The sequence below is a fragment of the Thalassophryne amazonica genome, chromosome 3, assembly GCF_902500255.1.
Source record: "Thalassophryne amazonica chromosome 3, fThaAma1.1, whole genome shotgun sequence".
NCBI classification, from domain to species: domain Eukaryota; kingdom Metazoa; phylum Chordata; class Actinopteri; order Batrachoidiformes; family Batrachoididae; genus Thalassophryne; species Thalassophryne amazonica.
The window spans coordinates 93921802-93949656 of record NC_047105.1 but is presented as its reverse complement, the minus strand read 5'-3'; the positions used below and the strand labels follow the sequence as shown (position 1 = coordinate 93949656).

Here is a 27855-nt window from a genome sequence, read left to right as displayed (position 1 = left end):
TACTGTAGTCCTGCGCACAGGAACTGGACTACCCAGATACAGGACATGTCACATCCTCAGTCAAACTCCTGCTATCCTCCACGTCACTACATATTCAGCTCCCTGATTGGTCATCGCGGCGCGACAAGACGACAAAGTTCCGATTTTTCAACTGGGGGAGGAGGGCAAATATTTGCATCAATCCCTCAAAATTGCTTCACTTGCGTCACTGCATTCGTGTGGCTTGGGGCCACACGCCTCCTTCCAAAGGGATACTTGGCAACCGTCGCTGCTCGTCGCTTGCGTCACGCTCCGGTGGAATGCGGCCTAAGACTGTATGGCTGCAGACTCCAGCAGCAAGCTGCGCTCAGACCGTATGGGGAGACTGACATCTGAAAGGAAATGTTTAACAAAAACTAGATATTTTTTTTTTTTATGTCCAGAGATCAAGGATCCAGCGACCAATTTCATATTTAAGACTCAAAAGGTTGACAGAAAACCTGTAAAGTCTACTTACAGCGCACAGAAAAGTCACAAGAGGTATTAATAAGGCATCGGACTGTTAAGCGAAATCGATAAAATGCAATAAACTGTAATTTACGTATGATCTGACTAGTCTAATCACAAAAACAATAGTTGACTAGTCGACTATCAAAGTAGATGTTTGTGGCAGCTCTACCTGAGGGTAGGTCTGACACACTGCAAGATTCAACATGAGCTCACCGGACAGAGATATGACATGGACTTTTATTTTCCCCACATCTGTCTCTGTCTACAGGCAATCTAAATGGATACAAATGATTGCATCCATATGCACATCAGTTTGAAACTTCCTGGAGAATAAAATCATGCAACCAACAAGCTGCTAGACTGAGATGTGTGCGCTGATGTACATATGATCATGCACCACCACTCCAGGAGTAGAAAAAAATATGGCAGCCGTCAATCAAACTGCGGGACATTCACATTGCCACTCCGTTATGTAGGCACTCCAAATGGGTCCTCAAGCACCACAGCACATTTTCCATCACTGCATGCTCAAGCTAGGTGAGCTGCACACCTGAATGAGCTAATCAGCGAGAGATGTAAATGTGTCTGATGGTACTGGAGGACCAAGATCCTGTGATGAGCAACAAGGCTTCAGAGCAACTTGAGAGGTCCACCTTTAATGTCACAGTCGGGGTGCATGTGCAACATGGCCCAAAATAAGTGTTTCACTGATCCTCACAGTTGGTGATCAGAAACCAAAATTCCACAGCTCCATATGCAGCAATTTTTTAAAAACTGTTCCTGATGGAAATGTCGCTGATGCACCGACTCCATTAGTCTTGTGTTTTCCTGGTATTACAGGAAATAAACTCGAGTAGAAAAATAAAATTTACACAAAAATAAGCACTCAGTCTTTGGTCATATTCACTCAACACTTATCCTTTTTCTTCTTCTTCTGAGACACTGGTGTTTCTGTTGCTTCTGGATCAGCTTCTGCTGCCTCAGTGTTTCGTTTCTTTTTCTTCTTGGCTGGAGTCTCAGTATCGCCTACAGCAGTTGTGTCATCTGCCACCTCAGCCTTCCGTTTCTTTTTCTTCACTGGAGTGTCTGTGTCCTCTGGGCCATTTTCAGCCGACTGGATGTCTGCCTCCTCCACTGCTTGTTTTTTCTTTTTCTTCTTCACGCTGGTATTTGCTTCTGCATTCTCCACCTTCAAAACCACAATGGAAAAGAATTGTTAAACAGCATAACTTTTTAAGGTCTGCAATCAAGTCTAACTTACTCTACTCGTCTGTCCACACGGGTCAACGGTTTGAATACAGGTATGAGAATCCCCAGCAGAGCCACCAAAATCCGAAAGACTGAAGTCTCTTCTTGTGCCACATCATAATTGTGATTGCTACAATTTTTCTACTTGGCCAAAATGTAATTGTACGTCTGCTTCAGTGGAGAACAGAATGGTGAGGGGAAACAAACAAACCAAACGCACACAGACAGCAGGATCCCGTATCTGCAGCAGACACACTGGTGTTCATGGGGAATTCTCATGTCTGACTACAGCAACGCAAACAGGAAACCTTAAAGAGACGGCAACAAAACCCACTGTATAGTGGTTTTTATTGCCGTGTGTTACACCATGGTTCAATGATTACCTGCGTGACCTCAAGCATAAGGCAAGAGGTCTAGAACGGAAATGGCGCCGATCAAAATTAGAAGTATTCCACCTTGCGTGGCATGATGCAATCTTAGACGATAAACGTATTATTGGCTATACAGCGGACCTATTACTCTGATTTGATAAACAAAAACAAGCATAACTCTAAGTTCTTGTTCAACACGGTGGCAACACTTATTCATGGACAACCACCTGTATTTCACGCTCCTTTTACAGCACAAGCTTTCCTGGATTACTTTGTGAAGAAAATAGAAAACAGATTAAAACATATCCAGCATCGCCTTAACCCAGCCACTACACCTGTTATTGAGGTGGGTGCCACTACTGAGGTATTACCTAGAATTACAGAATTTGATAGTATCTCACTAGGCATGCTGATGAAAACTCAAACAAAAAGCACACCTGTTTATTTGATCCTATACCAACAAAACATGTTTAAGGACCCTGTGGCCCACTCTTGGGCTGACTGTGCTGGAAATTATTAATCTTTCTTTAAACTTCTGGATCTGTTCCTAAATGTTTCAAATCTGCAGACTTTATAAACCATTATTTAAGAAACCTAATCTTGCCTCATGAAAAAACTATCGGCGATATCAAATATATCATTTTGCTCTAAAATTCTGGAAAAAGTGGGTGTCACGGCAGCTTGTGGACTATTTTACTGAGAATAGTCTGAGACACTGCAATCTGCTTTCAGAAAATATTCCACAGAGACAGCTCTCACTAAGTGGTGAATGATCTTCTGCTTACAATGGATTCGGGACACCACTACAGTTCTGTTGCTGTTAGATCTCAGTGCTGCATTTGATACAGTGGATCATCATATTCTACTTGATAAACTGGAAAATCATTTTTGAGATTACTGGGAGTGCACCCTGCGACGTCATACTTGACCAGTCACTCACTGTGTTTTGTACAGTAATACTACCTCTAACCTTAGTGACATGAAATTTGGGTTCCACAAGGGTCCGCCTTAGGCCCCCCTGCTTTTCTCCCTTTATATAGCACCCCTTGGGCACATTACGGCATTTTGGGATTACCTTTCACTGCTATGCTGATAGTTATACATGCCGATAACTGTGGTAATCTCGTTCACATAAAATCCTCAGAAGATTGCCTTGCATCAGTGAGAAATTGGATGTCTAGAAACTTCCTACTTTTAAACTCTAAGACTGAAATGATGTCTCTTGGTCCAGTGAGACATCGGCATCAATTTGACCAGTTAACGCTCAGCCTAGGCTCGTGCGTCATACATCACACTGATAAAGTGAGGAAACTTGTGGTAATTTTTGATCCTACATTGTCCTTGACCTCCACATTAGATATATTACGAGGACTGCTTTCTTCCACCTGCAAATATAGTGAAGATTCGACCCATACGTCTATGGCTGATGCAAGAACCTGATCCACGTGTTTCTTCTCGATTGGTCTACTGCAATGTTCTATTTTCTGGTTTACCGCAATCTAGCATGAGGGCTCTCCAATTAGTTCAAAATGCTGCAGCCAGACTTTTGACACGAAGCAGAAAGTTCAACCACATTACACCCATTTTGGCATCTCTTCACTGGCTTCCTGTCCCAGTGAGATCAGATTTTAAGGTTCTGCAACTAGTCTATAAAATTGTTCACGGACTGGCACCTCCCTACTTAGCTGACATAATTAAACCTTGCGTACCGGCCCGGGCTTTGCTTTCTCAGGTGCAGGACAGACATGGGGCCAAATACAAAAGTATTTGTATTTGAAAATATTTAAATACATTTTTCAGAGTACTTGTATTTTCTGATTTTGAATTCAAAGTATTTGTATTTCAAATACATCGCCGATCCCAAGTATTTCAAAATACTTTTCGAACTTGGGAATCTCTGTGACACCGTGTTAAGACACACCAGAAAACTAAGCTCCCGTTATGTGATCGAGATACAACAATACAATATGCTGAGACAAGAAATGACATTTTATTATTGTTTTATGATATGGTGGATACAAAAGGATGCAATATTGATTGGAAACAGAATATACGAGGTCCGTGATGAAAAAAGCGGTCCTATTTATTTTTTTCAAAAAATAAATGGATCTGATTCATATGTTTTTACGTCAGACAAGCTTGAACCCTCGTGCGCATGCGTGAGTTTTTTCACGTGCGTCGGTGACGTCATTCGCCTGTGGGCAGGCCTTGAGTGAGTAGTGCTCCACCCCGCCCGTCGGAATCTTTGAATAGCCGCTGCGGACGGCGCGCGTTGCTTTATCAACATTTTTTCTGGACTTGTGAGGGATACCCGAGTGGACACTATTCGAGAAATTAAGCTGGTTTTCGGTGAAAAGTCCGAATAAACTCCTCATGCCGACTTCTTCTGAAAGTTGTCTGTTCTCTGACGACTTACTGGGTCAACAGAGCCTGAAATGTGGGAGTTTTCAACTTGAAACGGCGAGACGCTGCTGCCTCGAAGCGCAGATCGCCGTCAGGCGCTGTGGGCCGTCCTTAAAGCGACACTAGCAGACCAAAATATCATCAGCCGTTAAAATTTTTTACCGAAAACCAGCTGAATTTATCGAATGGTGTCCACTCAGTTGTGCCTTACAGTTTTTGAAAAATTTTTTAATCAAACAAAGCAGCAGTCTCTGAGCCATTCCTAAACAATGAAAAAACGATGAGGGTGGGCGACTCCTCACTCAAAGACTGCCCACAGGCAAATGACGTAACCGACAGGCGTGAAAAAACTCTCGCATGCCCACGAGGGTTCAAGCATGTCTGATGTAATCATAGCTGATTCAAATCCGTGTAATCAGGAATGTGTGTAAACACAAAAGGCTGGACAGATTTCTGTGAATAGTGTACTGTGAGACTCTCTTCAGTGAACCGATCCATTGATTAGGACCAGCCAATGGTTCAGAGTCGGTTGGTATTGCATGTCGTACACTGAGACAGGACCACAGCATCGGGTCAAATCCAAATCTAAACATGCTGAGCCCAAGCTGCACCTACTGCTTACCTCAGCGTCACTGTTGTTCACCATTTTGCTTGGCGTTTTTTTGACGCTTCTTTTACTCGGTTCTTACGTTTCTTCTCCTTTTTCTCTAACTTGCGCGCCTGATCTCAGCTGCAACGTCAGTGGCCTGTGAGGTGAAAGTTACAGACATTCGAATCAGGTTATTAGACCCCCTCAGTCTTTCAACAACATCGACTTACTGCATCAGGCTCATTAAATCAGCTTTTACCCCAGAGTGAAGTCAGGAACAGAAGTGTCATCATCCACAGCATAACCAATTAGAAGGTACAGACTACAACAAAATCTTTAGTCACCTCCGTTGACTGACTCTTCATCACATCCACATTCTCCGCGGCAGTTCACCAGTCTCATAGAAAGACAGGCGCTCTTCCACCTGCTCTCGAAGCTTGTCCCCAAAGACACTTGTAGGGAGCTCTATAGTTAAAAAAGGAAAAGCCGGTCATGCCATCTGTGACGCAGCTGAACACAAAAACCTTGATACACGTTACAGCTTTGCTCAGGAACTAACTTCTCAACATCAACCCAAAGGATTAATACTGTTGACGAAAAATGTAAACATCACTGCAAATGCTGCATAAAAGTCTGTTAATGTACCAAGAGTCAAACCAGGACAGCTCGATAAACCCACCAGAGAAACAGTCGATGCGTGATGCAATGGTGCACTTGTTTGCCAGGTATCTGGAGATCCGGCCTTTGTTCTTGGCAGCAGCACGTCCAATGAAGGTGGAGTGGAAGATCAGGCCGTACTTGGGGGTGTTGCCACGGGTCTTCAGAGCTCTGCATGAACACATACTTACACATTCATCATCAATACATGCACCATTTATCCTGAGTGGAATCAGATTCAGGAAGTTACCGGATTAGATATAGACCAATCACTGCCATTTACACACAGAGAAAACCTGCTGTAAATGAAGATTGATATGCTGCTTGTAGTTTTTAAAAGATTGCTCAATTCCAACAAAAGTTCCCAGAAGAATTTATAAAGCTATATTGGGGAAATGTTTTTGGGTTTTAACTGAATGAGAATGGATGTGAACAACAGGTTGCATTTTATTTCTGACCAATGTGTTAACATTAAGCAACGTGTATTAAGAATGAAGATACTGCAGCACACAGTCCTGTCCATGAGTGGTTGTCATGCGCTGGTTGCCAACCCAATAAACTCGACAGAAGACAAAACACAACTGGATAAAACAACAAGAGTGCTTTGAGAGCACATATCCCCCACGTGCACATGCTGCTTTGGTACAAGTGCTTGATACATTCTGATAACATTCAATGGTATTTGATAGTTGATTCAGAATGCAGACACCAACTCATGAAACTAGCAGTGTCTAGATTTGTTAATCAAGCACGGCAACTCTGCCTAAAATGTGTCAATGTTGTATAATATTACAATATGTGCATTACCAACTTATAACAAGGACTTGTACCAAGTTTCATGAACTTTCTCCTAAAAATGTGAGGAGTTGATTTCAGACACTTATACCCTTTCTGGGACAGACAGACATTGCCACAAAATAATCCCCCTTCGGGCCTTTTCACCAGTGGGTCCTAAAAACCTACTACCAGTCGGAAACTAAAGTGAAACACCCCCCCCCCCACCCCCCCCCCCCCACACACACACACACACACACCAGTTGACCAGTTACCTACCCTAGAGATCAAATCAGGACATCCCTAGGAACCAACACTATAGCACTACAGAAATCTGTAATATCCACTCATGTAATTTGTGAATGTTGCTCACATGATCCAGGAAAAAACTGGAGGAGAACATCTGAATCTCTCCCAAGACTTCTGCTATGCTGCCAACTGTTGTTGGCAAACCAAGTCTCCATGTAGCCCATATGGCCAAAATGGGTAAAAAATCAGACTGCTGGGGCAAGTTTTAATGAGGTATTTAAATTGAGCTTTTCTGCTTAGCTACCTCTGTGCTGTATGTGGCTGCTCAGACTGTGGGGGTACATTAGGGTGAGAGGGATCATTCCAGAAGATTTGTATATTTTTTTTTAAAGCCTCCGGTCACCCTCTCTGCGCCTTCCCAGCCCTGCCATCACTGCAGCCACTCCTTTCCCCAGCAGGGAGGGGGCACCCCAGTACCTGAATAGGGCCTTCTCTGCTCCCAGGATCTGAAACCGTGGAGGCCGGATACTTGGCCAGGTTAGTCAGACTGCCGGCATGTGAGATCAGACGAGCCTCCCACCTACAAATAAGCAAACAAGACCCTTTAGCGTCAACAAGCAAAATTTGTCTTTACATTCAATGAACAACAAGAAACTGACGACTTGTTTTCATTAGCAGCTCTGCAGTAACGAAAAAGAGGACCATCAGTACCGGATTAATTTCATCACAGTTTCAGTGGATTGACAGATTTTGGTATAACATCATTGGTCCATACACAACGTGAGACCAACGTGAACACATACTCACCACTTCGCCGATCAAAGCCGCCAGGTTGGGAGCCACTTGACTCATCTTGGATCTGAGGTACTCCTGCAGCTCCAGCCGATAGGCAGCTAGAGACACCACACGACTGGAGAACCGCTCTATGTTGATCAGGTCAATAGGAGAATATCCATACCTGGAGAGATGAGGATGGGAGGGAATTGGATCAACCAGCTAAGAATTAGGACATCAGAATTTAAAGGGGGCAGGGTGGAAGAAAGAATTGCAAGCACCTCTGCATGTAGAATTCACAAGAGGGCAGGCACCAAAACCACATGATGCTATTTTTTTTTTTTTTTTTTTTTAACTGCCCACTGACCGAAGGGGTATTATGTCATGGCAATTTCTCTCTATCCAAAAAGGTTGTAAGTGTTCGGAAATCTACTCGTCTCACATTTTAGGAGGGCTTGCCTTTCCTTCTTTGTTATAGGCTGATAATACTCATATTATATTGTTTGTGTTAAGCCAATTTTACCAGTTTATGGCCCTTAAACAAACCTTGACACTGCCAGTTTCATGTGTTGGTGCCTGCATTCTGAAATCAACCATCACATACCTTGAAATTAATTTACCAGTGTATCATTATCTGGACCAAAAGATCTCACACTCAAATTCAACCCATTTTACTATCTTACATCACACTGGCCAACCACCCCCCCCAAAAAAAGAGAAAAGCATAGACTGATAGCTGATTTAAGGTAATTTTGGGGTGCTGAATTTGAGCTCAGATTTCCTCCATCACATCATGGATTTTTTTTTTTTCAATCTGCATGTTTCTGCATTGATAGATTACACAAAAGTTGCTTACACTCACGAGTTTGACGCACTAATTCTGCACAAAAGCAACTTCAAAAGCAGTTTTTAAACCAGGTTCGCAAAATGTGAACCAGAGCCGTAATATAGTTTATGGCGGTGAAGGTGTGTGAGACTGCAGCTTTTGCTTCAATGCTTGATACGAGAAATATGTTTTCATATCTCAAAAACACGATGCAAATGGCAAAACCTAAACCAGATTCAGAGCCCCTAAATTACTCAAAATCAGTTGAAAAACTCCATGCAAGAAAAATCTGTTGACCAGTGTTATTTACACAAAAATTCCCTCAAGTAAATGTGGGCAGAGCATGAGAGGCGAAGGGCAGGGTGCAGCACCCTCAGAAAACAGGCTAACCGGAACACAGTTGGTGTTGCAGTAAATGAGTTTGTTTCTCCCGACAGGATCCGCAGTGAGGATTTATTCCTACACTACAGGTTTATGAGAGACATACTCTGCCCCCCTGTGTTAGGCACCAAGGACATTATTGATCCAGGGTGGTCAATGAAGGGGCACAGCCGTGAGTAATCAAAGATAACAGATGGTTGTGCAAGAAGGGAAACAAAACTGATGCCTTGCATGTTCTTTTACAGAGCCTTAAAAAAGGATGGTGTTTAGAGTTTACACCAAATGATTGCAGAATATTTCATGCTGCCACAGTGGCCCTTCAGTTTTGTTTACACACCTTGAATCCAGGTTTTCACATGGAAAAATTACCAAACACTTTTCTTTCAGTGTTTCTACCACACAAGGTAATATGGACAGTGTGCTACAGTCTCCTTGAATTTTATGTCCTTTGCAAAATGTTAATTGTGGCTCTGCACCAGTATTTTAAATCCCTGGTCCCACTGAAAAATGGAGGAATAATGAGCGATGCAACATTGGTGGTTTTTTTTTTGGTACGAGTCCAGTTATTCAACAATTGTGTAAGAATAATTGCTCTTAGAGGCAGAATATTCTGCTAACGAGGCTCACAAAGTTCAAAATTATCAACACAGCTTGGGGCACTTTCGCGTCCGCAGTACTACAAGGATTTTAGAGGCAGTTTGTGGTGAGGATGAGGCTGTTAAAAGCCCATTATCAAGCACCCAGCAGCTACGAGAACAGGACAGGCTATTTTGGCTCAGCCCTCTTGCGCACTACAATCCCAACTGCTTTGTGCGCCGGACGCTGTATTTGAAGTATTTTGTAGTGGATTAATCATTTTCCGTCAGAGCTTGACAGCTGAAAACACCTGTAATTGCTTCTGGAATCATAAAGGATCGTTTCATCTGCACCCTTTTTTTCCTGTCTCATACGCTGAAGTGGAGAACATATTTGGAACAACTTAAAAGGTAAGTATTTGTAATGTATTTATTGTAAGAGCTTCGTAAAGCAGTTGCAAGTTCATTCTTTCTTTATAAGCATTGTAAAAAGTATATGATAAATTTAACACCTTTTTATAATGAATCAGATGAGCGCCTCACTCCTGTGCGCACACTGATGCAATGACCTCGCACTCAAGACAAGCATTTACGCAGACACCACCTTGCAAGAGTGATTTTGCAGTCAATAACGGATGAAACACAGTTAAAGTTGGATCACGGATTCAAGATGACTGTAAAAGCTGCGACATGGATAATATCCCTGATCTGAATATAACACTGGCTAACTCAGCCACAAACTCTGTACAAAATCACAAACAAATCACTATTATATTGCACATGAAGGCATTTCTTTTTTATAACAAAATCGACTAAAGTTGCGTGCGCCTGGTTAAAGATCAATAGAAAAGAGTGTTCAGGAGCGGGACATGCGAGTGGTAATATGGCGGCTGATTTGCTTTAAAAATATCGGCCAATGAGCTATCCAGTGTTATGTAGAGATCGATATATGGCTTGAGGTGGATCATATGCGGCAACACAAGCCATTTGAGGCGCAATAGGGATCACAATACAGTCAGCCGTGGCACGTGTGCGACACATGGAGGCGCCTTAGTAGCGGATACGGGATAGCTTAAAATCGTGGATCATTCTTCGCATAACTGCTGACACACATGCGTGGCTCATTATTCATTGCTTATATTGGCGGGACTGAGGCTTAAGCCTTTCAGGAGAACACATTTGCATATGCTAACCCATGGAAGAGCGTGATGCATCCAGGATGGCCTGAGCTTTGGCACCGTCCATCACAACCTCTTCTAAGCTCTCCAAACTCTCCTCACTCAACTCCTTCCTGTTTCCGATCAATCTGGCGAGGCGGCAGTAGACTGAGTTTTCTGAAACAATCTTGATCAGCTCTGGGAAGTGGTAGCCATACCACTCACTGTGGGGAAAAGAAAATCAGCAAGAGATGCTTCAGCACGAGCCACATAAAAGCAGCACACATCTGACTGAACGCACATGCACGACATCAAAGTGTCTCATCCAACAGTGTCATTCCAGCCAGAACAAATGGCAGAACATAAACTGTTGGGGCGATTTTGTGTCCCTCCTCTTCTATACAGCCAGCACTTTAGGAGGTGCAGTCTGCGGTAAGCATCGGGAGAATGCTGTGATATGAATGACTGACAATAATGACGGGAATATATCAACAAAAATTACATCAGAATCAAAGCAATCTTCTATTGGACGCCAACACACCAAAAACTACAATACGACTTATCACCGAGGATGAGCCAGAGGGACACTGACACACACACACACACAGGCTATTAGTAAGTGATAAGAATCTTACCGGGACACGCATAGAAGAACGTGTTAATGTCCTTGTCAAGCTGGTCCAACAAAGCAAATGGACTGGATGAATCATATTGTCAGCCCTATTGACATTAAACCTTTACTTTAGCTCTGGGTAGTAGCTGTTGGCCGAGACCCAGCTGTGCCTTGGAGGCAGCCAGAGCAGTCAGGCCCTTGACCAGGGAATGAAAATGCAGACGCAGACCTCCAAGAAAAGTTACAAACAAAAAACAAATTTTTGTATAAATGGAAAAGAATGGTATGCAAGCAGCCAGTTAGCAAATGTATGTTTTCAATGCCCAGAATAAAGAAATGAAAAGGATATGTAGTCAAAAACATCAAAGCTAGTAAAGGGTGATAGAAACACAAAATTGCAGTAATGCATGTTAACAGACTGAAAGTGGCAGCAACGCAACAATAGGCCCCATTAATGCCCATTAAAAGGAAGAATTTAATGCTACATCTACCAACCCACGGAAGTTAGAGCTACGAGCTGCAACGCATAATCATGTTGAATTAAACATGGCCGAAAGCAAAATGGAGGAGCTGGTGAAAAAGACCTCTGTACAGTGTGTGGGGGCAAGACCAGTTCCGGCTACAAGAGGTAACAACTACTAAAGATGGAGAAATTGAAGCGGTTTCAATATCAAAACAATGTGTTGAAATGACTGTTTCAAAGCATGAGATACAATTAAATATGGCAACATCGGCTGGCCAATCTTCAATAGAGCACTTGCATGGAGCAAATAAAGCCCCATTCACACCGGACGCCACAAATTCATGCAAGAAGCAGCATCTGGATGACTGCCACTTTCAGCGGTACTTCTGCCTCTCCGGGACCCAGTTTGAGGACCTGTACCATTTGCGCGCACACGTGAGGGGAAAAAAAAAAAAAAAAACAAACAAAAAAAACTGGCTGCTGCTGCAGTTCATTGCTCTCCCCTCAAACTCTGTCATAATTGTGTTAAAGGACAAAAAGGGACATAAGCCCTGCTCACAGGCTGATTGCCAGAGACAGGACGTGTCCACATCAAGTATAAACTCCAGACATCTCCACGTCACAACATACCCAGTCCGTGGTCGGTCATCGCGGCGTGACAACGAAAAAGTTCAGATTTTTTTAACTTGGGGAAGAGGGCGACGCGATACTGCGCCACTCACTTAAATTGCGCTATTCGCGTCCATCACGTCGTATTGCGTGGCGTGGACTTTTGTGGTGCCACAACATGTCCTTCCATAGGGATTACATGGCAACCTGTCGCCGCCGCACTCGGTGGCATCCGGTGTGAACTCAGCATAAAGGGCAAGATGACAAACAGGAAAGGCAAATTTAGTCTCCTCACTGCCGTGCAATTCGTTTGTGGCAATGTGTGACATTAGCACAAATTGATCCTCGCACTGGCACGAATCTTACCAAGGAGTAATCTGTAAACTATGCGAGCAATGAATGCACGCAGTGTTTGTAAATAGGTCGCACAATGTCCATGGCTAGTTCACTCAAGTGGCATGAAATTTGTGTGTGCAGAATTTCGAACATTTCCAACATCTTCTGCGCACTGGCACACAGCCACACAGTCTACGACGACCTTACTCACCGGTAGGGATGGGTATTGATAAGATTTTATCGATATCGATGCCAGGACAGGAGTCCAGTTAGTAACTTTAATCCACACAAAAGGACTCACGATTGGCATATTCAGGGATGAAAGTGGTGGGAAAAAAAAAAAAAAAAAAAAAAAAAAGTTGAAACCCAAAATTACCCCCATGTTTGAATTCTAGAATGCTCTGAAATACAATCTGGGATTATTCTAGATGATAACTGCAGTGCGCTGCAGCATCCACTTTAGGTGAAAAAAGAAAAAAAAACTTCCTTATTCAAATTCATTCCCGATTAGTATACAACTCCTGGCCAAAAATATGGAATCACCGGGCCCTCGGAGGATGTTTCCTCACATTCTGAGGAAAAAATCATGAATCACCCTGTAAACCCTAACACTCTGCACTTCAACATCAAGAATCTGCTCGTTAGGTCTGCATCTAAGAAGGAGTGATAACCACCTTGCGAGAAGCTGTGCACCAAGTGGACTGACATGAATCATGGCTCCAACACTGAGCAGAGATGTCAATTGAAACACAAGGAGAGGAGATTATCAAACTCTTAAAAGAGGGTAAATCTATCACGCAACTGTTGCAAAAGATGTTGGTTGTTCACAGTCAGCTGTTGTTTCTAAACTCAATACAAATACAAACATGGGAAGGTTGTTAAGGGCAACAAACATACTGGTAGAACAAGGAAGACATCAAAGCCTCAAGACAGAAAACTTAACGCAATATGTCTCAAACATCGAAAATGCACAACAAAACAAATGAGGAACGAATGGGAGGAAACCGAAGTCAACGTCTGTGACCGAACTGTAAGAAACCGCATAAAGGAAATGGGATTACATACAGAAAGCTAAACGAAAGCCATCATTAACACCTAACAGAAAAAAAACAAGGTTTACAATGGGCTAAGGAAAAGCAATCGTGGACTGTGGATGACTGGATGAAAGTCATATTCAGTGATGAATCTCGAATCTGCATTGGGCAAGGTGATGATGCTGGAACTTTTGTTTGGTGGCGTTCCAATGAGATTTATAAAGATGACTGCCTGAAGAGAAACATGTAAATTTCCCACAGTCATTGATGATATGGGGCTGCATGTCAGGTAAGGCACTGGGGAGATGGCTGTCATTACCATCATCAATAAATGCACAAGTTTACATTGATATTTTGGACCTTTTCTTATCCCATCAATTGAAAGGATGTTTGGGGATGATGAAATCATTTTTCAAGATGATAATGCATCTTGCCAGTAGAGCAAAAAACCGTGAAAACATTCCTTGCACAAAGACACATAGGGTCAATGTCATGGCCTGCAAATAGTCCGGATCTTAATCCAATTGAAAATCTTTGGTGGAAGTTGAAGAAAATGGTCCATGACAAGGCTCCAACCTGCAAAGCTGATCTGGCAACAGCAATCAGAGGAAAGTTGGAGCCAGATTGATGAAGAGTACTGTTTGTCACTCATAAGTCCATGCCTCAGACTGCAAGCTTTTATAAAAGCCAGAGGTGGTGCAACAAAATACTAGTGGTGTTGGACCGTTCTTTTGTTTTTCATGATTCCATAATTTTTTTCCTCAGAATTGAGTGATTCCATATTTTTCCCTCTGCTTGGTCTAAAAAATAACCGTTACTGACTGCCACAATTCCTTTTTCCTATTTCTTAGTGTTTCTTAAAGCCAGAAAGTTGCCATTTGAAATGACTTTAGTTTTGTGTCATGTCTGTGATCTGCTTTTTTCTACAAAATTAAACAACTGAGTGAACATCCTCCGAGGCCGGTGATTCCATAATTTTTGCCAGGGTTGTACTGCTCTTACTAGGATGCAGCAGGTTTCTAGTTTGGCAGATAGTTCTGGAGGAAATCACTGAAGAAATGAACACATTGAAAATATGGTTTGACCGAAACAAACTGTCATTAAACTTAAATAAGACAGGGATGAAATGGTGGTGTAAGAGTCACTAGGTGTTCACAGGAAACATTTATTTCTGTATGTTCTTTGTTAGTGCTTTTATATTTTCTGTTGTGTTTCTATCAGGTTCTTTTTGTCTCTTTCTCTAAAATTGTATATAATAAGTATAGATTGTATAATCATTAGATTATCAATATATAAACAAAAATAAATGTAAGAAATATTACAAATTGAAAACAAATGACGAACGTGATGACAGCTGCAACTGCTTAATGCTAACTTTTAACATTGAAAATGCCATAGACATGCTAACGTGTTAGCGTCACTCTGTTTTTAAGTTATAAAATACATCAACTGTTTCAGAAGACCATAACAGGTCAGTTTAACATAGAAAAGGTTAAATAATACTCAGACGTATGCTATTTAGGGTTTTAGTGGGGAAAATTAAGTGAAAGAAAGAAAGAATAAATGAAGCAATAGATCAAAGCATTGCTTCCAATCGGCGAACCACTGCTTCGAATTGGTGTCAAAGTTCAAAGCAAAGCCACGTTGCAGAAAAGTTGATTACGGACCCCGCTGCAGGGTCTGTAATCAATGTAGAGAATGATCATTTTCCTGACAAACACCCCCCAAAACAACGGCCACTCTGAAGGGCCGATAACAGAATTGTTAAGCTAAACGCTTATTGATGTCGGTGGATCGAATAATTTCTTAACGATACCCGAAAGGAACCGGTTTCCGATACCCATCCTACTCACCGGCACGCTAAATTACATGCCAGTGCAGGGAATCAAATTTCTGTCAGTGTCAAGGCAATGTTATGCATGGTTTAATAACGTTTCTATGTGCATCTTGAAATATTTGAATATATTTTCAAATAAGGACATTAATAGTATACTTGTTATGTGATTGTGCCATCATAAAATACCGCATTGATAGAGATAAAATTAAGAATGCTTGTGCAACTAGGGACTGTTATGAAAATAGTTGGTTCAAAATGATGGGGATTTGTGCACTTAAGGTTTTTATTTAAACAAAATCATTTCAGTGGTGCTGGGTTTTAACAGGGGCATTAGCACATCGCACCCCTGTAATGGTTCAGTAGTTAACATCCCCTAATCTTTAGATGTAAAGTATGCAGCCATTATTCAGATTTTCTTCATATATCTTTGGAAAAAATAGAAGTGTTTTTGTGGTTACTGGCTACACAGGACCACCCTTGAATAAGCATTAGGGTGTATACACAGATCAATTATTTCTTCTGAAGGTGTGCAATAGGTAAAGACAAGTTTAATTTAACAAACCTCTAATTCATACTTCGTATTTATGCTTTGGTTCATAAGTATGTATGTCTGTCTGGTGTGTATCTTGCATTATACGGTTATACATAATCACCTTAATGCCAATATGTGCCCGAGGAATGCAAAACTGCATCATGCACATACGCGTAAAAAAAGTACAAGTTTTCTTGAGATGGTCAGACCAGACTTCTTTCATGCACACAAAAGGCTTATCTGCATTCATCTGTGAAAGTGTGCACTTCACAGTTGCCACAAAATGGACAGCAACTAGCGCTTGAGTGCATAGAGATGCTTATGCCTTTTACTCTGATGTATGAAAAATGGGCACATACACAAAAGCGATTGCATTGGTATTTTGATGTTAAGCTAATTATTGAGTTTTATAAATCTCAAAACTTGCAATCCAAACTGGAAATAGCTTTTCACTGGTATATTAATTCAAATCTTGGCATTCCTGGTGGCCGTTCAGATTTTCAGTATGAACCATCAGAAGGTTTCAGGATCACAAATTGCATCAAAACAGGCCACATCACTGGTCTGGACCAAAGGCACTTTTTGTATCACGTACAGGAAACAGACACCTCACCCTCGAGTTATTTCAGCTACAACCCCACCAGTTTGGATGGAAATACCAAATTCTTCTTGCAAAGCTGCACCAATTTTGGCATCTGAAACCCCCAACATGGGCTTCTTCTTCCCTGAGCAGGGCAGGTTTGTTTCAAGGAACAACTTCAGGTCAGCATGAACCACACCTATGAGTGAATGTGGAGAGGCAGGTTAGAAAAGGTTCAAGTCTACAGCAGAGACACTGGGTGGAGTGAAACAATCATCTCGATATAACCGTGAAACTTAAGTTCTGCAATCTGACATTACAATATATTGTGGTTTGTTAGCTTTTCGAAACAGACTCACTATTAGAGACTGTAAGCCACAAGTGATTCACAAAAACCTGCACACCACTTTTTGAGGCTTACATTAACCAATAAATCCAGGGTTCTCCCCAGACAATGAAACAATGGTATAGCGCCATTATACTGTTACCACAGCGCAGATATTTTTTTTTAATTCAGCCAGGCTGTTTGTGCTGAACAGACTGCTGCTGTTTTCCTCTCTTTTCTGCCCCATGAGGAATGTATTTTGGAACAGCTTAAGGTAACCATTTTTAATGTTTTTATAGCTTGATAAAACAGTTGCATGTTCATTCCTAACTGTAAAAGTATGTCTATGGTTGAATTAATATCTTGTTAATGGATCACACAAGCCCCGCTGTGTGCGCGCAGTGAGACAGTGACTCATCGCGCTTCAAACAAGCACGTAGGCAGAACGTCAGCTCACAAAAGAGTGATTTTTCAATCAACAATAGACAAACACAAAGTTAAAATTTGGACGACTGTATGAAAGTGGCCATGCATTTAAAGCCGCAAAAGAAATAACTCCAGTGAAGCTGCAAGAAGGAGCGAAGAGCTGTCCAGCAAAACAGAATGAGAGCGCGCAAAAGACCGATTTTGAAGACATAAAGTTAAAAGTTGTATCACGGTGATCTGTAAGCTGCAGAAGAAATAAATTAAGAAGAATAAATTAAGAAGCAATGCTTCGATCTATTGCTTCATTTATTCTTTCTTTCACTTAGTTTTTTTTGGAAGTGATCCAAATGAGTTGCTGCAGGAGGTGTATATAATTAAAGCGACCACCTCATTGTGTATGCAGAATGGCAGCGTGCACAAAAGAGTGATTTTGCAGACAAACAGACAAATTTAAAATTGGGATCACAGTGTGAAAATGACTGTTTAAAGCTGCAGAAGAAATCAAGCCAGCGAGCCGTGGATGAAGCTGGTCTGGTGCATTACTGGAGTACTGGAGCATTATTTTTGGACTGCGTCTAAAAACAGTGACTAAATGCTGCTGTGAATTGAAAACCCACACTTTAAAGGGACCAATTGTGGGAGGGCTGGAGGTTTGGACCAAACCCATGCCTAAACTAGAGGATGACTTTTCGTGAATTCTTGTGGGTCACGTGATTCCTGCGGGATTTCCACGGGATGGGAGTCAAAATTTTTTATCAATCCCGTGATTGGGATGGGACTGGAATAAAATGAACGGGAGCGGGAATGCCAAAAATAGATGATTTTCATCTATTTAAAACAACCATAACGCGTTCACACCGGGCGCGATCAGACGCTACAAATTTGCGGGGGTCGCGTGGCGACGGACGCGCCTCCTTCGCCCAGTGTGTCGCTGTTTTTGCTGCGAAAATTCGCCCCGGTGCATCATCATATAGGAGGAGCTTCCATTCCACTCACCGGCTCCGGTTGTCAGTCAAGTTATGACGGACCTTGATCACACGGAGCGAGTTGTTGTGGAAAGCTCCCAATACAGGGAGTATCATTATTTGCTCCAGGAGCTGAGTCTGGATCAGAGCCGGCCCAAGGCATACAGCCAACTACGCGGTCGCTTAGGGCCTCCACGCCACCAGGGGGCCCCGAGAGCACCGAGACGTTGTGATAAAAAAGTAAATATATACATGAAATTAAAATATTGAATAATTTAAACGAAATTGTATTACACCCCCCCAAAAAAAAATTAATTCTGACAAAATACCAATACTAGGTTAATTGATGCCTCCTGTTGGCTGCCACCGACGCACCGCTTGGGTCAGGTGGTCGATGACTAATCGTGAGGAAAGAAGTGAATGCAAGTCATGTCTCAGAAAAGAAATTATCCCTCTGGAGTGGAGAAAAGAAAAAGAAGAAGTTGGAAGATGAGAAAAAAAGACAAAGGTAGGTTTGCATGTCCAATATTACAATTTTTATTTGTGAAATGCTCCGTTCGTTAAGTGTAAAGTGCTTTAGGTGTCTTAAAGTCAGAGGCGATTGCTTTAAGACTGCAAGGGAAGCTCAGCTTCCCCTAAAATGTCAAAAAATAAGTGATCAAATAAATATATACTGTTGTGTGTACATGTCATTAACTAAATATGCGCTACAACGCGCTCAACTTTTGTTCAGAATCAGCTTCTTATCACTGATAACGACGCGGCTTTCCTCTCACTCAAACCCGCAGCTTCACAGTGCTTTAAACAGTGTGGACGCTGACCACAGAGTTCAATAGCGACACAAAGCATGCAGCGAAACGAGACGAGTCATTGGATAAATGCTGGGCTTTGTCCCACCCATCGGATGCTCAGCGTGTCTGGGGGTCTATGGGGCAATGGGCTGGCCTCGGCCGGCCCGGACGCTCAGCTTCTGCATGATGACTGGATGATCCGTCTGAGGCTGAATCCCTTTTTGATTGACAGCGAAATGAGCGATTCAGCGATCTTTTGGTGCAAACACCTGTGGGAGCATTTTCTTTCTGTTCTGAGTTGAACCGGAGACTTTCCTAATCCTCTTAGCGGCATTTTCTTTGTTAAAAACGACTAGCGACAAATTGAGCTTCTATTTCTGGTGGGGTTTTTTTTTTGTAGCTGCTTGTGTTTGGAGACTGACTTCTATCACTCTTTCTGACTTCTATCGCAGTTTCTGTACCTACCGAGCAGCGGGTGCTGCTGAGCTCCTCCACCGTCACAAAGCACTCACAGGCGGACACACTTCACACTAGCCTCGCGCCAGTCCCAGCTAGCGAGCTAGCTAGGTAGCAAGCTGCACATAATGGCAGACAATTTGAATGATGTGGACCGGATTTTGGCAAAGCCATTTGATAGTCTTCATTACGAAGAAAAACAGAGTTAACTCCTCAGATTAATTTGGTGCAAAAGGTGGGGAAAAGTAGCTCAGCTCTCAATAGTTTGCAGGCCAAAGTTAAAGCAATAGCCCCCAGTGCAATGTTTGTGCATTGCTATGCACACACATTGCTGCTATGTTATGGATTTCTATGTTCATCTTGGAGATTATTTAAGTATCGTATTATTATTTAAGTATTTAATTTTGATTACAACTTTATTTTTCTGTAAGATAATGTGAATGTCATTTGATTCTATTTGGTACTTGGATATTGAACATTTTGCACACCATTGCACATCTGAAAGAAATTAAACTATTTAACGTGTTTACTATAAATGCAGTCTCCTGCCTGCTGATGTTACTTTCAAATAGTTAAATTAATGAGCCATACTTATACATCACTCTGTATGTAGAAGTTAATTAAAACATTTATGAGTTTGCTACCCCTTTAAGGTTAAAAACAAGACACCTGTATGATGAAAGATAATCACAACAGCTGTCATAATTGTGTTTAGAAACCAGTCACCATTTGTTTTATTATACATCTGTGTAGTTAATAAAATATTCTCCACAGACGATTCGCTCGCATGCGCACGTAAAATAAAGAGAAAAACTCCGCTGCTTGCTCCAAAAACTGTCATAATTGTGAAATAAAGGAGAAGAGAGAGATAGGTCCTGCTCAAAGGCTGCTACCAGATACAGGACATGTTCACATCTTCAAACTCCAGACATCTCCACGTCACTACATATTCAGTCCCTGATTGATCATCACGACGCAAGACATACAGGAGTAGGATGGGAGTGGGACTGATTTTGAGTGGGAGCGGAATGGGATTGGGAGTCATCTTTACAGGAGTGGGACGGGATGGGATTTATTTTTTTACTCCAGTCTACGATTGGGACAGGATGTGATTTTTTTTTCTGGGAGTGGGATGGGAGTGAAAATCCACTCCCCTGTCTAGCCTAAACGTGTGCCAATGTCGCATTATCATGGCGCTACATGGATCATATAGACACCTTAGTAGTGGATACGTGGATCTTTCTTCAAATAATGGCTGACACACCCATGCATGGCTCATTATTCATGGTTTATTATCCGGTGGGACCCAGGCTTAAAGTTACTGCTACAATGCAATCTTCCCCACCCCCAATGCAACCACCAATAATTGAGCTTCTTTAAAGAAAGTTTTGTAAAAATAAACAGATTTTGGAGAAAAGAATGGCTTCCCACTTTTAATAGTGATAACAGTGATTGAATTTTACTAAAAAAAACCCAGTTGGTTGTTGATTATGTGTTCAAAAGCTACATCTGATTAGGACAATTTTTAAGCCAAATGCAAGCCAAAGTTTCCTGTAGGTGTCAAGTTTGCTAATTAGCATAGTTTTGCATTTGAAAAAGCTGCAGCTCAGATGTTCAGTGTGGATATTAAGATGTCATCAAAATTACTCAGTGGATTGACAGATTATGTACACATCATCACATCTGAGCACAGCAGGGGTCGTGGCCAAGCAGTTAAGTGAGTTTGTCTCAAGTATGGAAGGCTCTCAGTGTACAATCTTCACGTAATGTCAGGAAGGGCATCTGGCTTAAAAACTGTGCCAAGTGGTGACCCCAAGTGAAACAAAGGAGAAGCCAAAGGGACTATCACATCTGAGCACACTTCAAGAAAAACCCACCTTCAGAAATGGCATTCATATTCTCCAGGGCTGCCTGAGCAGATTTGAATGGAAAGAAGGCAGCCAGACTCACTATGTTGTTGAACTTCCCAATGTTCAGGACGCTGGCCTCGACCTGAAAAACGCACACATATTACCCCCATGCATGTGGATGATGGACTCCAGGCAGCAAACGGAAATGTGGCAGCAAGCGCACCTGAGGCAGCAGCATACCGATCTCCTCCACCTCTTTGACGGTGAACAGAGCATAACCCGCCGCATGCTCGAACAAGACATGCATCAACACCTGCAGAACACACACGGAGAGAAAAAAAAGATCGGTCTCGAAAAGAGTTGGTCACGAGCCACCACGTGTTAAGAGCTATGATGACAATCTCAAAGTTAACATTTTGGCATGGTTAGATTTCACGGCTAATTATTAAACACGTTTTTAACTTTTCGTGCTAATGATCAACGATGTTAAAATCTGCGTGTTAAACGGCTAACATGTCGGCCGCCATGACGCACCCACGTGTCAAAACTGGGCCGCGTTAGCCTAGCGACACTTTAGCTCGGATTAGCTAACACCTGCTAAAATAAATGTTACCAAAAAAGTCATATACCTATAGCGTCACAGTGTGTCACACTCGTGTTTCATGTTTTTATTAACAACTTGATTAGTTTTGAGATGAAGAAATCCAGCAAACGTAGTTCACTACAGTGCTAACGAGGCCTTCTAATGCAGCGCCGCATCACGTTAGCCAGTTCTACTTTCTCAAAAGTAATGGGAAAATATGGCATGTACATAATGACTCCTCTGTCCGCAAAACTTACATAATTACATCCAAAAACAAACTATTACCATAATTAGAGAGCCGCAGCGGGTCCGCGCTTCTTCAGTCGAGCAGAATAGAAAAAGAAGAGGCTGTTTCTTCTTCTTCTTCTTTCGTATTCAATAGCGGACGGCACCATCTTAAGGTGCATTTACCGCCACCTACCGGGCTAGTGAGTGATCGCTGAGATTTTACAAAATTTTAGCCATAGTCAGGTTAGATGCCGTTTGAATTAATCCAATGTCCCTTTAGATATTTAAATAATTCTTTTTGCACGATGTTTGATGGGTTTTTGCAGCAGATTTCCAAGGGGAATGTTCTTATTCTCTCTGCACAGTACCGTAGACAGTCTCCTCTGTTGGTCAATATAAGCCACACACTCTATAAGAGCATGATGAACAGTTTGCATTTGATCACATTTGGGGCTGTTGGGTATTTATGCACCCTTAGAGGAGTGTTATTAAGGCCAGCGTGGCCTATCCTGAGACGGGCCAAAGTTATTTCCTCTTTTCTGCTTCCAGCCATATGCATTCTACCCAAAACATCTTTATGGATTTGATATACGTGCCTCCCTGTATCATGCATGTCCCAAAACTCCTGCCATAACTCCATAACCTTTTCTTTAATAAGAGTCTTAACTTTGAACTTACTTAAGGGAATTTCCCAATCAATTCTTTCCATTCTTAAAGATTGTTTAGCCAGGATGTCAATGTCCTCATTTCCTTCAATTCTTACATGAGCCGGTACCCAGAGGAAGTGCAAAGGGACTTCCTTTTTACACAGACTCCATATCAAGTAATAAATTTTGTATATTAAATCTGTTCTGCCCTGATTTAATACTCAGGAGAGCTGCTTGACTATCAATTCAATTTTCAATTCAATCAATTTTTTTTTTTATATAGCGCCAAATCACAACAAACAGTTGCCCCAAGGCGCTTTATATTGTAAGGCAAGGCCATACAATAATTATGTAAAACCCCAACGGTCAAAACGACCCCCTGTGAGCAAGCACTTGGCTACAGTGGGAAGGAAAAACTCCCTTTTAACAGGAAGAAACCTCCAGCAGAACCAGGCTCAGGGAGGGGCAGTCTTCTGCTGGGACTGGTTGGGGCTGAGGGAGAGAACCAGGAAAAAGACATGCTGTGGAGGGGAGCAGAGATCGATCACTAATGATTAAATGCAGAGTGGTGCATACAGAGCAAAAAGAGAAAGAAACAGTGCATCATGGGAACCCCCCAGCAGTCTAAGTCTATAGCAGCATAACTAAGGGATGGTTCAGGGTCACCTGATCCAGCCCTAACTATAAGCTTTAGCAAAAAGGAAAGTTTTAAGCCTAATCTTAAAAGTAGAGAGGGTGTCTGTCTCCCTGATCTGAATTGGGAGCTGGTTCCACAGGAGAGGAGCCTGAAAGCTGAAGGCTCTGCCTCCCATTCTACTCTTACAAACCCTAGGAACTACAAGTAAGCCTGCAGTCTGAGAGCGAAGCGCTTTATTGGGGTGATATGGTACTATGAGGTCCCTAAGATAAGATGGGACCTGATTATTCAAACCTTATAAGTAAGAAGAAGAATTTTAAATTCTATTCTAGAATTAACAGGAAGCCAATGAAGAGAGGCCAATATGGGTGAGATATGCTCTCTCCTTCTAGTCCCCGTTAGTACTCTAGCTGCAGCATTTTGAATTAACTGAAGGCTTTTTAGGGAACTTTTAGGACAACCTGATAATAATGAATTACAATAGTCCAGCCTAGAGGAAATAAATGCATGAATTAGTTTTTCAGCATCACTCTGAGACAAGACCTTTCTAATTTTAGAGATATTGCGTAAATGCAAAAAAGCAGTCCTACATATTTGTTTAATATGCACATTGAATGACATATCCTGATCAAAAATGACTCCAAGATTTCTCACAGTATTACTAGAGATCAGGGTAATGCCATCCAGAGTAAGGATCTGGTTAGACACCATGTTTCTAAGATTTGTGGGGCCAAGTACAATAACTTCAGTTTTATCTGAGTTTAAAAGCAGGAAATTAGAGGTCATCCATGTCTTTATGTCTGTAAGACAATCCTGCAGTTTAGCTAATTGGTGTGTGTCCTCTGGCTTCATGGATAGATAAAGCTGGGTATCATCTGCGTAACAATGAAAATTTAAGCAATACCGTCTAATAATACTGCCTAAGGGAAGCATGTATAAAGTGAATAAAATTCACTTTCAGAGGCAGCCACTAACTTCTGCGACAGATTTTCTTCAGCCTAGGTAAGAGCCAGTAAGATAGCACACAGCTTGGTAGAATACACAGAAAGATGATCAGATGTTCTACTGATTTTATACTCTGGGATGAGAATTGCAGAACTAGTGCGGCCACTAAGTGGGTCTTTAGAACTATCAGTGAAAATGAAGAGAAAATCTTTGTACTGCTTAAAATACTTCTGTACATTAAACCACTCAGGGGTATTTTTCTTCCAGTTGAGCAGCTGGTGTATACCCATATCAACTCTTGGGGAATCAAAAATCCACGCGGGAACAGGCGAACGTGGCACTGTACTTGTAGGACATAACTGGAGATGGTTTATATTCATAGCTTCAGCTTTAGCACTTACAACCCAGCCAAAGCTCCATGAATCTGTTTCCTGATGCTCCCAGGACTTGATCAAGACAGCTTTAGCTGGATGACTCTGAGCATGTCCCCGGACATTGATCCAATAGTTCATCATCAGATGGAGTCTTCTCAGCCTGAGAGGCATCTCCCCCACCTCATCTTGAGTGCAGCCACTGGACTAGATTCAAATGCTTCACTACATGTTCTTAAAGCTTGTGCTTGTTGTCTATTAAGTTTCACTTGATGGGATTCTGCAGCAGATATAAATGCAATAGATAAGGGGAGAGGCTTCTTCTTCTTCTGTATTTCATCACTGATAGCAAAACTATTCCTATCAGTATTACATTAATGTCACCAACATGGCCGGAGTGTGACACAGCCACAGATAGAAAAATAATAACAATAGTAAAATAAAATGAATTTAAATTCCCAACTCATCTGTGCAGTACCCTGATATTTATCCACTGGCTTCGCAATAATCTTGATGTAGTCTGTGCTGGATCATTTATTACATCAAACATAGAGATGGTGTATGCTGCAAAGTCCATTTCACAGCTTTCACATATGGAATCCCAACTCATTTTTAATGTTCTGGACCATGTCAGCTTCCTCACTGTCCCAAGTAAGTAGCACTACCAGCTGAAACACAGGCTGGGTTCCTTCCTCACACTGGCCATAACCATGGTCACGCCTCTGTTTGCACTGGCAAATAGCCGCAACATGACCAAGCCATTGACATTTACAGCAACACAGAGGCAATAACACATCAAAATGCAGGTAGCTGACAAACACCATCAGGCTACATGTCACTATCAAATATACACTGAACAAAAATATAAATGCAACACTTTTATTTTTGGTTCCATTTTTCGTGAGCTGACCTCAAAGATCTAGAATTTTTTCTCTCAAATATTGTTCACAAATCTGTCTAAATCAGTGTTAGTGAGCACTTCTCCTTTGCCGAGATAAATCCATCCCACCTCACAGGTGTGGCATATCAAGATGCTGATTAGACAGCATGATTATTGCACAGGTGTGCCTTAGGTTGGCCACAATAAAAGGCCACTCTGCTGCTGGTGGTCATTTTTTCCCCTTTTTCCCTCACTGACCTTCACTTATTTACACAATCATCAACCTCCAATCCAACGTTATGTGCAATTTCCGTCCATGAATTGATGGTCATTTGAGCATCTGTGTAGTAAAGTTGGTCATATTTGCAAAATTCTTCAACCAAATGTTAATCTATTTGAGTCTTGATTGAAATGTATTTGGTGTGCACACTGCAAAAACTTTTAATCAGACTTTAAAAATGACAGTAGAGGAAGGAGTGAAACCGGAAAAGTGATCACAGCCCTTGTGGTCTCTGTCATTTCGATGTGCAATTTAAATTTTTGGGAGGTGCAAGTCAGGTTACGGAGAGAGGCTCAGACAAAGTTCACAACAATGCAGAGCCCCCTGCGCTGCAGAGAGACGGAAGCATAAATCAGGTTTAAGTGTTTGCACAGGTGCATCATAACCATAAACATAAATTCTTATTTGAAAAGCCCTAAATCTGTTCACATTACAGTGTTCTAGACCCTTCTTTTTGACGGTGCGCAGCCGACACAGTTTGTGGCATTTTATGTCAAACATTAAATGTATTGAAAACATTTTGTAAACCAGATTTCACTGACCAGTGAAAAGTGAATCTGGAGTAATTTCACTACAATAATCTTTATCACCTCTGTTTAAAGCTTCAACTGAATGAATCACCCTTTTCATGCACAAATTTGCCTTTTGTGACAAACTGACAATGTAGCAGCATTTTCGTTGTTTTAAAAGTAGTTGAAAAAAATGTTCAGAGGGATATCACCCAACCAAAAATCAATGCTGAAACTAAATCTTGTGTTCACGAGGTGGCATCATTGCCAAAAGCTTGATCTTGTGAATGGTTTCAGCTTGGGCATCACCAAGATTTTGGCAAAATTGTATGCAATATCCTTGCTCAAGCCATTCCATCATGTTGCTCCTGAATCTGATGGGTGCTCAGTACACCTGTTCACTCTAAGGCTGACTACCAGCAAGTGATGCCCTCTGTGGGTAGGAAAAAATTCACACGTGCAAGAAGGTTCCCCACACCTCCCTGCCAAATGACAACTTGCACGCTTCATTTGTTTCTGTTGGATAAAATAAGATTGGATCCTTTTTGATGCACTTTGTACATTACCCAGAAACAGACTACTCTGCCTTCAGAAAGTTGAAATGTAATTAAACTTTGATAACACTGTCCATAAAGCGCCAAATGCTGATCACATATATCTTTCCTGTTTGTGTCAGTTGTGTGACCTACTAGTCTCCACTGCTGCTGTCCATTGATGGTAGTATAATTTACTTCTCACATTTGCATCTGCACAAACATGTGCATAGGGCACCACCTACCATGGAATTCAGTCTTGCCACTGCACTTAGTCAGCTGTTGACAACTCTATGCAACTAGTGGACGTATTTTCCTGATGATCTGTCACTTTTCAGCTTGCTTTTGCCATTCCCGTTCAGCAGGACTTTGGGTCTCAATCTGGCATCCTGTTGTCTGGGCCCATGTGTAGCCTGCCCAGTCAGCGGCACGCTGAGTAATAAGCTGCCTGAATAGGGGGAATGGCATCATTTCCCTCATGGAAGTCACTGAGGTAGTGAAACAACTTCACATTGGCAAAGCCCCAGGGGTTGATGAGATCTGTCCAGAAATGCTGAAGGCTCTGGGCGTGGAGGGATGTCTCAGATGAGACATCTCTTCAACACTGTGTGGATGTCTGGGACAGTGCCAAAGGATTGGGAAACGGTGTTGGTGGTTCCCATATTCAAAAAAGAGAGCAGAGAGTGTGTGCCATCACATTATTCAGCCTCCCTGGTAAAGTCTATTCCAGGGTGCTGGAAAGGAGGGTTCGATCAATAGTCGAACCTCAGACTGAAGAGGAACAATACGTGTTCTGTCCTGGCTGGAAACAACTGACCAGCTCTTCACTCTCACAAGGATCCTGGAGGGTGCCAGGGAGTATGACCATCCAGTCTACATGTGTTCTATACACTTGGAGAAGGCATATAATCGGGTTCCCTGGGAGATACTGT

General features: G+C 42.0%; 1 protein-coding gene and 2 non-coding genes across 3 annotated transcripts; all 3 read right to left on the bottom strand.

Moving 5' to 3' along the window:
• Nucleotides 1–712: 712 nt before the first annotated feature.
• Nucleotides 713–22241, bottom strand: nop56 (NOP56 ribonucleoprotein homolog). Its single transcript, XM_034167100.1, is given in 17 exon segments — nucleotides 713–1678; nucleotides 5145–5228; nucleotides 5231–5257; nucleotides 5445–5479; nucleotides 5482–5565; nucleotides 5780–5928; nucleotides 7258–7289; nucleotides 7291–7360; nucleotides 7580–7738; nucleotides 10514–10747; nucleotides 11149–11195; nucleotides 11198–11227; nucleotides 11229–11334; nucleotides 16531–16696; nucleotides 21338–21452; nucleotides 21534–21623; nucleotides 22179–22241. Coding segments are annotated over 17 exon segments (1713 nt in total). The 5' UTR covers nucleotides 22182–22241; the 3' UTR covers nucleotides 713–1396.
• Nucleotides 5332–5398, bottom strand: LOC117508060. Its single transcript, XR_004559969.1, has one exon. It is a non-coding gene; the product is annotated as a small nucleolar RNA SNORD57 (small nucleolar RNA).
• LOC117508062 lies at nucleotides 8800–8929 on the bottom strand. The gene has a single exon (XR_004559972.1). It is a non-coding gene; the product is annotated as a small nucleolar RNA SNORA26 (small nucleolar RNA).
• Nucleotides 22242–27855: the final 5614 nt, after the last annotated feature.